At 40.4% G+C, this 12858-nt stretch overlaps 1 protein-coding gene across 13 annotated transcripts in view; it reads left to right on the top strand.

The window, feature by feature from the left end:
• TSC22D1 (TSC22 domain family member 1) overlaps positions 1-9762 on the top strand; it is a 142372-nt gene extending 132610 nt beyond the window's left edge. For 9 of the 13 annotated variants that reach the window (XR_255257.4, XR_010600703.1, XM_005287176.4 and 6 more), the window contains 2 exons: positions 6777-6828; positions 8379-9762. Coding sequence is in view for 10 of the 13 variants with exons in the window: in XM_005287176.4 (XP_005287233.2) it covers positions 6777-6828; positions 8379-8633 (307 nt within the window). In the remaining 3 variants the exon portion in view is untranslated. Of the gene's footprint in view, positions 1-2636; positions 6537-6776; positions 6829-7721; positions 8022-8378 lie in introns of those variants that run through there. The other 4 variants (XM_024104341.3, XM_005287178.5, XM_005287180.4 and 1 more) reach the window with 4 other exon arrangements.
• The last annotated feature ends 3096 nt before the right edge of the window (positions 9763-12858 follow it).

Raw genomic sequence — 12858 nt, 5'->3', positions numbered from 1 at the left:
GCAAAAAAACTTCAGTACCAGACTCCAAAGAGAAACTGCTGAGCTCCAGTTCATTTGCAAATTTGACACCATCAGATCAGGATTAAACAAAGACTGTGAATGGCTATCCAACTACAGAAGCAGTTTCTTCTTCCTTGGTGTTCACACCTCAACTGCTAGCAGAGCACCTCACCCTCCCTGATTGAACTAACCTCGTTATCTCCATACTGATTTATACCTGCCTCTGGAGATTTCCATTACTTGCATCTGAAGAAGTGAGGTTCTTACCCACGAAAGCTTATGCTCCCAATACTTCTGTTAGTCTTAAAGGTGCCACAGGACCCTCTGTTGGTTTTCACATTTTGATTGTATTTCAGCATTTTGCAGTTGAGAAATACAGTTAAAATTGTGTTACCCATAGCAGGGGACTACCGTGTTTTATAGATTCATAGATTCTAGGACTGGAAGGGACCTTGAGAGGTCATTGAGTCCAGTCCCCTGCCCTCATGGCAGGACCAAATACTGTCTAGACCATCCCTGATAGACATTTATCTAACCTACTCTTAAATATCTCCAGAGATGGAGATTCCACATGTTGTAACAAAGGCCCTGAAATGATCAGTTTTTCTAGTGTTTTATAGTGTAGGAAAGACTGAAGATTTATCTCAATTTTGGGAGATATTTGTTCTGCATTTAAAATGTCTGTTTCTAAAGAGAGGAGAGCATTGTCAAGGTACTTGAAAGATTAAATCAAACCCCAAGGGAAGTAGAAAAAGTGGGGGGGGGGTCTTTAACAAGCACATAGAAACAAACTGAACCTCAAACAGGTTCTAAATGAGTCTGTACAAATATTTATCTAATTATGTGCTGAAGATGAAAAGTTCTTTAAGGGCTAAATATTATTGAGACGTAATTTTTAACGAGACCAACAAAAAAAAATGGAATCCCTACAAAAAGTAGTTTGCTAAACAATCTTTTCAGCTATGGAACAATTTGCAGTTAAGGTAGTTAATTGATCTCTGTATGTAAAGACTAGAGCGTGCATATCAGCTACTTAATTAGCATTGAACTTGGATGCATTCTTTACCCACCAAGTACATCTCAGCATTATGTATTACTTTATTTATTCAGTGCTTTATTTATACCATGTCTGTGGTGTTTTACAAACGTTAGCTTCCGAAGGATGATACATTCTTGCAATGAGCTCTGTGTGGGTGGACCCTTTGCATGTGTGAATCTTTTTGCAGGTTCAGGGTTTAAATAGGACAGAAATTAGCCCTTGATGCTACAGATCCTTATACACAAGAATAACATGAGACATGAGTAGTGCCATTGAACTTGTGGGTGTAAAATTTTTAACGTTATATAAGCATTTCTAGAATTGGGGGCCTGACGTAATTTTTGTGGGGAAGGACCCTGTCTAATGTACATTGCCTATCAATGTACAATGCCTAGTACAATGGGGGTAGACCTCATGTTTGAGGACTCTATGTACTACCATAATGCAAACTATAAATAATAAAAATACATCGTTGGGGGAGAGAAGAGAAAGGGATAGTGAAGTGGGATCACCGATCAAAGGGAAAGGAAGAAATGAGTTCGGGAGAGGATTTTTGTTGCTCTCCTTTGACTTGTCTTGCTTCATCAGTCAATTAGAATTCTTTAATGGTGTCAACAAGCATGTGGACAAGGATGATGCAGTAGGTATAGTATATTGGACTTTCAGAAAGCCTTTGACAGTGTCCCTCATCAAAGGCTGTTAAGCAGTGTACACAGTCATGGGATAAGAGGGAAAGTCCTCTCATGGATCAATAACTGGTTAAAAGATAGGAAACAAAGGGTAGGTGTAAATAGTCAGTTTTCAAAATGGAGAGAGGTAAGTCGCAGGATCCCTTGGGGATCTGTATGGGACCAGTACTATTCAACATATTCATAAATAACCTGAAAAAAGAAGTGTAAACAACGAGGTGGCAAAGTTTGCAGATGATACAAAATTACTTAAGATAGTTGAGTCAAAATGTGACTGTGAAGAGTTACGAAGGGATCTCACAAAACTAGGTGAGTAGGCAACAAAATAGCAGATGCAATTCAATGTTGACAGATGCAAAGTAATGTATATTGGAAAACATAATCCCAACTGTACATACAAAACGATGGAGTCTAAATGAGCTGTCACTGCACAAGAAAGATCTTGGAGTCGTCATGGATAGTTCTGTAAAAACATCTGCTCAGTGTGTAGCAGCAATCAAAAAAGCTAACAGTATGTTAGGAACCATTAGGAAAGGGACAGATAAGATAGAAAATATTATAATGCCACTATATAAATTCATGGTGCACACACACTTGAATACTGCGTACAATTCTGGTCACCCCATTGCAAAAAAGATACGTTAGAATTGGAAGAAATACAGAGAAGGGCAACAAAAATGATTAGTGGTATGGAACAGCTTCCACATGAGGAGAGATGAAAAGGACTGGGACACTAAACCTGGAACAGAAGTCTAAGGGGGATATTATAAAGGTCTTTACCCATTCACATAACACAATAACAAGGGGCCACCTAATGAAATTAATAAGCAGCAGATTTAAAACAAACTTAATGCAGTGCACAGTCAACCTGTGGAACTCATTGCCAGGGGATGTTGTGAAGGCCAAAAATATAGCTGGGTTCAAAAAAGAATTGAGTATGTTCATGGAGGATAGGGCCATCAATAGCTATTAGCCAAGATGGTCAGGGATGCAACCCCATGCTTTCAGTGTCCCTAAACCTTCAACTGCCAAAGCTGGGACTGGACAATTGGGAATGGATCACTTGATAATTGCCCTGTTCTGTTCATTCCCTCTGAAGCGTCTGGCACTGGCCAGTGCAGAAGACAGGATACTGGGATAGACTGACCTTTGGTCTGACCCAATATGGCTGTTCTTATGTTCTGACTGTGAAGAGAATTATAACTCTCTCCTGAAATTCCCTGATAAACAGGGACAATGGAAATTGACAAAGATGGAAAATCCACAAATTCTAAGGATTGAGGTCTTTCCGGACACTTTGCTATATTTCTACATAATCTGTGGACCAGATGTTATATGTTTGATCATGTCAGAGCACAGTTGTCTGACATGTAGGTGCATCTGTATTCTAACAAGTGCTTTTTTCTGTAAAGTGGACAGGACAGCATGCTTATGTTTGTGTTATCCCATCAACACTACTGACAAAATGTTGGAAGCCAGATGCAGCTAACTATGTACTGACTCAATTAGACTTGTTGACCTCTACAAACAATTTTAGGGAATCCTTACTAATCATTCTGCAGAAACATTGATTAACTAGAATGTGCCCATGACCCTGGAATCAGAGCACAACCAAAATTACAAAGAGCGCAATCAGTCTGAAAGACTGCAGTCTGCCTCTTGCTTTGTCACACCAAGAAAGAACATGACAAATGTGTGTTTTGTTTTTATCGCTTGCCATCTTGAGGTGGGTTATTGTAGGAAAACCTAATCTGAAGAGATTTTAACCACCCTCAGAACAAAATAATCTGCCAAGAGACTCAGATCCCCTGCACTTGCAAATTTCAGCCTAAGCACAATCACCTCCACTGTCTTTGAAGCTTAATTGGCATAGTGAGAGGTGATTTAAGAGTTTTGGGGTACAACCACTAACGGCTGTGAAAATCACGGTTTTAAATTGGACTGGGAGCCAGTACAGAGAGCCCTGGGCTAGGGTGGGGTATTCTCATAGTCATTATGTAAGAAGAGGGGCTGCCTGGTGTACCTTCTGGAGCTTTCACTTTCAACCTGAGGTTCAGCATGTTGCAGTAGTTGAGTTTAGAGATGACAAACACACAGATCACCTTGGCTTGGTCTGTGGCTGATGAGAGGTGTAACCTCTTGAACAGCCGAAGAGTATAAAAGGAATTTATGGTTACTGATGTCATTTGCCTGTCCAGAAGTGCATAAGGAGCTCAAAACATATGCCCTAATGTTTGTGTTAATATTAAGTAAATTGGAATGGATTACATGGTCAAGAGGTGCAGATAATTTAAAATAGGGGAAACATTGCGAAGGCATTGGAAATGTGACTATTTTTGAAGTAACACAGAGGTGAGTGGGAATTCTACCTTAAAGGAAATGTATGTGCTTTGAAGTTGGAAAAACATTTATGCGAAGTTCAGTATTCTTAAATGTAACCTCCCCCGTAAGTAGGATTAGCTTACTTGCGCCACTCTGCTGGTATTACTGAATGAAAGAACAGTAGACCAAGAAAGCTAAAATAATCTCTTTAAGAAGGATGATGATGACATGCTAATGCTAAAGTTAAATTTAAGACTATTATTCCTTGCCTTTCTAGCTTTCCTGCTTTTGTGAGAGTGACAACTGTAATATATATTTAAAATTCTTGCACTACAGAAGAGAAAAGAGTTTTGGCTTTTCTGTTTTGCATGTTTAAATCACACGAATGTTGATACTTTATAGGTTACATGTATTAAAGGGTGTTTTCAGTTTTATTTAAGGTCAAGTGCTTTGCTTGTATTGTTCTAAGTCATAATTTGGTCCCATTAAATAGCTAAGCGGAGAGAGCGCACCATTTTAAAATCATTTTGATCTGAATGTGTGACTTTGTTCTATAATAAAATATTAGAACTGTAACACCTTCATTTTGAAATATGCTGTTGAGATAAATAATTTAAGAAAACTCCTTATTTTCTGTATGACATAATTTAAAAAGTAGCTGTTGTATTGCCTCATCTGGAAAAGAGTGGATAGACATGTTCAGTGTTACAATATAAGAATGTCAAAAAGCATCTGTCTAGAATTTTACAGATTCATGCTGTGTGTGTATTTTCTGAATTGTCTGGTGACTGAATATCTTAAAATGAATGGTTTAAAGGCTATAAAAAGGGCACAGAGGCCATTTAATTTGAATGAAGAGTAGACCAGTATTAGGAATTTGCCAGAACAGTGATCTATAGGCTTTCATTTATAATTTACTTCCTGCTGCAAATACTTTCACAAATGTATTCAAGAATATATTGAATAACTAGTTTCATTTTCCTATGCCAACATGTGCTGAAGTACTGTGGAGGCAGACATATGAACACCTTAAAATTGTGTAAGGATTGTAATTTTTAAGGTGAAACTCCTCTGGTAGCCCAGGAACCATGAGTGTGAATTTTGTGCCTAAACTACACCATCCTGTCAGCTTCTTGCTTCTAACCTTTCTCCTCATAAAAATCCTTTTGTCTTTTCATATGAAAAACAGATTTTGCTCTTTCAAGAACCACCTATAATAGTCCTTTAGATTAAAAAACCCTCTCATGTTGTACGATGACGGTCAACTGCAAAGGGATGATGCAAAAATGAAGCATCGTATTATTGGAAGTGGTTTCCCCCAAGCAAATTCTAAGGCATCTGATGAGGAAGGGAACTTGGGTCCTAGGGTTTAATTAACGGAGACCAAATTTCGTGAGACTTTCCATCGTGCATGTTCTGTTTTATCTTTTCTAATCTAAAGGTATAGTGTTGCGCCAATAGGTGGCGGCATTGGAGTAGCTAAATGTAAGACTAGTGACATTGTTATTGAATTCCAACATCCAGCTATATCCGATCGTTTCTACCCAGGCTAAACTTTGCATGTGTAGTTTTTCTGCAGGCAAAAATCAGCCTGTGCATCTTGTAAGCGAATCATCTTACATGTTGAAAGGGTTTAAATTGGGCACTGGATCGTTTTGTTTCTGCGCTGCTGTTGCCACCCAAATTCTCCGACTCTGCAGAGATCTGCTAAATGCTCATGCGGTTCCTTGCAAATCGTAGTATTATAACGGGGGAGAACGGGTCTCCTGGCCAGGGGTCTCCTGATGAAGGGTAACAGGATTTTGGTGATGGTTCACTGCTACCGAAGTGATGCAAAGGAGCCGTTCTGGCGGTGGGAGGTTCCGAATGACCGGCCAGCCAATAGGCACTGACTCTCTTGCATATATTATGCAATAGGACTGGAACCTCAGGTTTTCTGCTGAGTATAGAAGAGCTGACCTCGGAGATTTCTTTGCGCAGCCCTAGGATCAGCATCTTCCAGGATCATACCGCCACAAACTGGTGTTTTTTTCAAAATTATATCTCTCTAGCCAGCCTCCTACCATTCCCCCGGGGCGGAGATTTAACTAAGATTAATGTAGATCAACAGAGAATCTCTGCATTCTTTTTTTTCTTTGGGGGGGTGTTTCTGGCTGGAATTGCATGAATGCCCAATGTTGTAGAACAGTGGCAATGGATCTAGGAGTTTATCAACTAAGACATTTTTCAATTTCTTTCTTGTCATCCTTGCTGGGCACCGATAATTCTTCTTTGAGACTCGACAGTAGGTAAATAACTCTGGTCTAAAATGGGCTTGTTTTCCTTGCTGGAATATTTGCAGTAATGCAGGTGAATGCCAGGGGGCTGATTCCTTTGTCCATCGGACTGGGCAGCACTGGGAAGCTGCAGTGGCACGGGCGGTGTGTTTTACATTTATCTTGTGAGAGATTGAATCTCCGGGACACGGATCGCTGTTACCGCATTATGTAATTAAGCTCCATCTTTGTGGGTTATTAGGGAAAATGTCCGGATCTTTGATCCTGCTGTAGCGGGCGGTTTGAGGTGGCTTTACAGGTTGGTTTTTCCTGCATTGAAGCATCCCGATGACATAAACAGCAGTATTAAGTCAGTGCGGGATATATTTCTCAGCAAGCTAGTTATCTATATTGAACTCTCTTGTCTTGTAAATAATTCAGCTGCTGATATATCTTTTCCCCTCTTTTCAGCTCCTCGGGTGCAAGTGTGGTAGCTATTGACAACAAAATCGAGCAAGCGATGGTATGTACCGATTGTTTAATAAAATACAATTAATGTTTAAAGCGCGAGTTGTGAATAGAAGTGTTCACAATATCAAGGTTTTCTGGGTAACATTTAACCGATGCATGGGCGTGTTTTTTTAATAGTGAAGCAGCTGGGTTTTTTTAAATACAGTGATGATCAAAGGCTTCCAAACGCGAGGAATGCATACGTTTCCCTATAGATGCCTTAAATGACTATGACGGCATCGCATTCAGGGTTCTGCCTTTTTAAAAATGATCGATCCTGACTCGGGGGGGGGGGGAAGGGTGAAATAATATTTCCATTCCAATTTTTTTTTTCGAAATCCCCCAACCATCCCAGCTGGATTATCCCTGGAAAATGGGACCAGCCACAGTGTGCTGATGGATCCAATAGGGGCATCCTAAGCTGCTTTAATTCCCATGCTTGCTGGCAATGGAAGGTAACGTGCCTTGGAGCTGGGCTCTTGTACGCTGGGGCTGCTGCCCTGAAGTGCAGTGGAAATCATGGGCTCTGTTGCGCGATGGGGGGAGAAGCGAAGCCGGTTAAAAAAAACAACCCCTCCTCCAAAAAAACACACACAACAACCCACAAACCCCGTGTCTGTGCCTAATTTTTCCTGTTTTTTGATTTCCGCCTTGGCTGCTCTTTGTTATTGGAGCGGTGCCTGTAGCTGTTCTCACGGGATTCTCTGCCTACTGTTGCTAGGCAAACTCCGAACCTTTAACTCCCGGCTATAAATAACTCGGCAGCTCATTGGCTGAGGCGCGTGGGGGCGGTCGGCCGGGTCTCTTTGACGTCACTCTCGGTCACGAAACACTGGAGGGAGGGAGGCAGGGGGGGAAATGCGGCAACCTGCACTGTAAGAACTAGCTGCAGCCAGCTCCACGGAGGCTGGGCGCGGGGGGGCGGGGAGCAGTTGTTGCAGGGGAGGAGGTGCCTGTTTTTACAAACACACGGCGCCGGCCCGCGAGAGCAGAGCGGGGCTGGTGCCTGGATCCGCACCTCTCATCAGTGAAACCCCACTGATCCCAGCCCTCCTCCGAGGCACGTCCGCGAAGAAGTGCCGGCTGGGGGGTGTGGATTATTGGAAGTGGAAGACAGCAGCACGCGGCGGGGAATTTAGAGGCTCGGGCTGGCTTCCTATAGAAACAACCCTCTCCTTCCCCCTTCCAGCCTGAATCAATTCGATGGTATTTTTCTATTCAGATCAATTAATAGGTGAGCTGGCCAGGGGAGGGTGAGCCAATAGACAGAGTAGTGGTCAGGTTTGTAATGGGACTGGCCTACTTGGACGTCCAACATTTCTTGTGTGTATTCTGGGTGCACAGGGAATGCATGTTAATCTCCAAAACGCTTTACAAGCGCTAGTAAATGGAGGGGAGATTTCTCGGACCCATCTACCCGCGCTTTGCTGTCTCAAAGCTGGAGCCACATCTGCCGCTTGCCTTAGTTGGGTTGGATTCTTGTTTCTCTGGCTGAGCAGCGTTGTATCCCTGTCCTAAGGTTGGACCTCTTGCCTGATTTGTGCGCTCTCTTTTGTGTTTCAGGATCTGGTGAAGAGCCATTTGATGTATGCTGTGAGGGAGGAAGTGGAGGTCCTCAAAGAGCAAATCAAAGAGTTGATTGAGAAGAACTCCCAGCTGGAGCAGGAAAACACTCTGCTGAAAACACTGGCCAGCCCAGAGCAGCTCGCCCAGTTCCAAGCACAGCTGCAGACTGGTTCTCCACCTTCTTCCCAGACGCAAGGGACAACACAACAGCCTGCCCAGCCGGCATCACAGGGCTCAGGACCTTCAGCATAGTCTCCAATGTCCTGGCCTTCGTGGCCAGTATGCTCTGGACTACCCAGAGAAAAGAGGACAAGTGGAAATCTGCCACAGCCACCCCCTCATCCATTTCATTGCACACTGCAGTCCAGACTCAAGGACTCTGTACACTGCATGCACCATCACAAGAAATTTTTTTTTCAGTATTAAGCACTCATCTGTCCTTTCTTTTTGGCTAAAGGAGTTCTTATTTTTAGGTTGGTGAATAAAAAACACCACAAAAAAACACTATTTTCCAGAGAATTAGCACAAATGCACTGGGGACTTGAACAGCTTCTGCAAATGGCTAACAAATGGAGTTGCATGCTTGATTTTTGTTTTAAATCTTCCATCCATCCACTGCTGTTACTAATGCAGGCATGAAAAAATGAAGAAATAGACTGGAGTAAAAGTGATGGATCAATACTCCTCCCCCCCACCCCCCATCCAATTGGGATCCAAAGTAAAGACTGATGCATAGGATCTAAGGGTGAAAGGTAAATTCAGTGTTCAACACTAAACTGTCACCTGAAACCTTAAGTGCAAATATGTTTGCGCTGTTTTCGGAAGCCGTGGACAGGTGCATAAAGCTGTATTAGAGAGAGAAGGTAGGTGACAGTTGCGATGTAGGATAATTACAATGAAGGTTATTTGCCTAATGTATATTTGTGTATTTAGTGTAATTACTTTGTAAAATAGAAAACTGTAACTACTATTTAGGTTGTACAGATTGAAATTTAGTTGTTTCATTGGCTGATCTGATGAAGTTTGGATAGCTGTTTTTTTTTAAATGCTACATAAATAAGAATACACTTACGCAGCTGATCAGAATTTGGCAGATTTATGCTGATTGTGTAATTTCTGAATTTCCCTGGCTGCTGAATATTTGAAGTAAATCTTTGTTCACTGTAGTTTGGTTTAAGACAGGAAAAAAACACTTCAAAAATTATCAATTCCTGCTAGCGCAAGAATAAAACAAAATGAGTTTCCCAGTATGGATTTTTGCATATGATCTGTATAGTAGTATGCATATGTTTTTGTGCATGTTATCTAAACAGTTGTAACACGTCAATGTATTTAACTGTTGCACTTGTCAACCTTCAATAAAGCATAAGATGTTGATAAATAACGACTTCTATATTGTAAGGTTAACCATAATAATTTTGACAAACATCAGTGCAACCTTCCAATGTAACCTGCTTAAGTTGTTTTTGGACAAAGATTTCTGTACGAAATTCTGTTTGTGGTTTTTTAAAACTTTATAATATCACTTCTTTTTAAAAGTGAAAATTAAAAATATAATTGCCATCTAACTGACTTTAAAGAGGTGGGAAAAATACTATGGGGGAGGGGAAGGGGACAGAGGAAATCTTAAAATGAAGTGTGTGAAGGAGGTGGCCTGAGTATCAGACAAATGCTCCCTCTTTTGGTCCAATCCTGTGAGATGCTGACCAGCTCTTAGGAAGTGCTGGGTGCCTTCTGCTCCCTCTATAGTAATTAGTGCAATAGTATAGACATCTGTCCCTTGTACAGCAATGAACCTGTAAACCTCAGACAACAATGGTTCCCTTAGCAACAAACTGCACCTCCTCATGTGGAACTAGGCATTCCCCTGCTAGGCAGCAGCTCAGAACCATCCAAGTCCATGTGGTAAATCAAGTAGCTACTGTAGCTTCCTGAATTCATCACTCTTAACTCTATGTACTAGCTAGAGCTTTTGAGTGATTTAGAATGTGCTGTAAAGTGGGTGTCCAAGAATTCCTCACTCTCTCATCCTCATCACCAGAGTGGGAAGTGAACTGGTTTCTTTCTGTTTGTGAAATGGGATGATGCAAACTTGGAACACAGCATCAATTCAGCCTTGTAAAATTGTCATGAAAAATTATCAGCCCAGACACAAAATCTTGCTCACTGTTCATGTTCAGCACTACTGTTGATTAATAAAATGATGTAAACTTGGAAATCAGGCCAGTGTTACAAAATGCATATACTAGAAGATGATGATGATGCCTGGAATTGGGAGATGCTGAAGAATTTGCTACTCCATAATCAGAGTGCAATTTACTAGTTAGGACCATAATGAACTAAGGAAGGAAGTCCTACATATTTACAGTTTTCAGCCAAGAATTAAAGATAAAGTGGTCAAGTATTTAATAGTAGAACATTTAAATTTGTGTTATAAGATCCTCACTTTTTAAGTTAGATGCTCTAAAAATTTGGATCCAATAACTAATATACAACTCTTAAAAGATTGGTGGAAAGCTTTTCTCCTTTCAGGATCTTGTTTTTGTTTCTTTTGTAACTACTGATATGAACACCATAATATACACACACACATATTTTATGGTCTTCATATCAGTAGTTACTGAAGAAACACAAAACCAAGATATCCATAAAATCAGAAGTGGCATTTCTTACAGTGCTTTAAATTTTAGTGAGCAACTGCAGCAGGGGAAAGTAGAACACGAAGGCCTGGTTACAGAAAGAACAGTTTTGTCCTAGAATGTTGATTTGTAATTGAATTCTTACACATTTAGGGCCTGATCCTGCAAAGGCTTAGGTATGTGTTCAACTTTACACACTGAGTAATCCCATTGTCTTCCATGAGATTGATCACAGTGTGGTAAACTAAGCGCATCAATAAATCTCTTGCAGGGTCAGGGACTTGATTTGTAGTTTGATTCTGGGATCTCAATATTTTATTGAATGTATGCTTTTAAAAAAAAAACAAAAAACCCAACCTTCTATAATGAGGTGGGCTCATTTGAACAATGTGCATTTTAAAAATACAGCCAAATTAAAGATACTAGATGCTTTTTTTGTTAAGACTAAATTGAAGAAAATTCAAAATTAGAAATAACTCATTTCAGTTGATTTATCAGGGTTCTAATAAAAGGAATGCTGATTTTAGTGATTTTTAAAAACTTACCTGATAGTGTCCCATTGTTTTTCTCCCAATTTTAGTGCTCTCCAGAACAGCCAGGGCAGCTTGTTCATTATACACGTCTAATTTTAATACACCTCTACCCCAATATGACGCTGTCCTTGGGAGCCAAAAAATCTTACCGCGTTATATCGAACTTGCTTTGATCTGCCAGATCCCCCCAGAGCACTGCTTTACCGCGTTATATCCGAATTTGTGTTATATTGGGTTGCGTTATATCGGTGTAGAGGTGTACATGATTTCCGCATATTTGACTTGTTTAAAGATATCCCACTTCTGTGCAAACTTGAGTATGTTGAGACCATGTGTGAACATTAGATTTATACCTTTTACCTATGTTAGTGAACAACCAAACCATATTTTCTGTTTAGAATTTTAGACTATGCCCAGTAGCATAGTGCCTAAAAGAAGACTGAAGATTTGAGTTTAAGGAGAGGACTCCAGAATTTATTTGGCATAAAGTACAGTTGAACATTGGAACAAATGAAGGTTTAGACTTGCTTGTCTGTGAAGAGCTGTTTTTCAACACTGTAGTCTATCTTTTTGAATCCTTTTATTAGGTATTAGAACTGGCTGGAGAAACTTTGATAGAACCATATTCCATGGGAATATGTCGTTCCATCAAAATCAAACTGCTTCTGGAAATCACTGAGAAATTCACCAGAATTTCATTTAGGAAGAAAAATGGAAAAAAGTTCCAACAATGTAGAAAGAGCCTGTTTTGTCATTTTTTGCGATTGAAACATTCCAATTTTTTGTTTTGAAACAACTGTTTTGAATTTCAGAGGGGTAGCTGTGTTAGTCTGGATCTGTAAAAAGCAACAGAGTCTCCTGTGGCACATTATAGACTAACAAATGTATTGGAGCATAAGCTTTCGTGGGTGAATGGTATTCACCCACAACTGCGTCTGACGAAGTGGTGTTCACCCACGAAAGCTTACGCTCCAATACATTTGTTAGTCTATAAGGTGCCCCAGCACTCTTTGTTGCTGTTTATATTAGATACTGAACTGCAAAATAGAAGTCAAAATCAAGATAAATATTTTCAAACCACTCAAAACAGGTTTTTTTGTTTTTGTTTTTTGTTTGTTTTTAAATTTTCCTGTGCGGATAACTGAAATTTCCAGTTTTTGCTCCTCTGAGCTAAGCCAGATTTTGCGATCTCAAAATCCTTAATGAAATAGAATTTCCATCCTCTGTATAGCTTTTAGTTACAAAATCCTTGTCTACACAGTGCTGCAGTCAGCTCTACAGGGGTGTGGACTGTGGAGTGCTTTA

This window comes from Chrysemys picta, chromosome 1 (genome assembly GCF_011386835.1).
Source record: "Chrysemys picta bellii isolate R12L10 chromosome 1, ASM1138683v2, whole genome shotgun sequence".
NCBI lineage: Eukaryota > Metazoa > Chordata > Testudines > Emydidae > Chrysemys > Chrysemys picta.
Note: the sequence above shows the minus strand (reverse complement) of the source record. Positions and strands in the feature narration are given on the sequence as shown.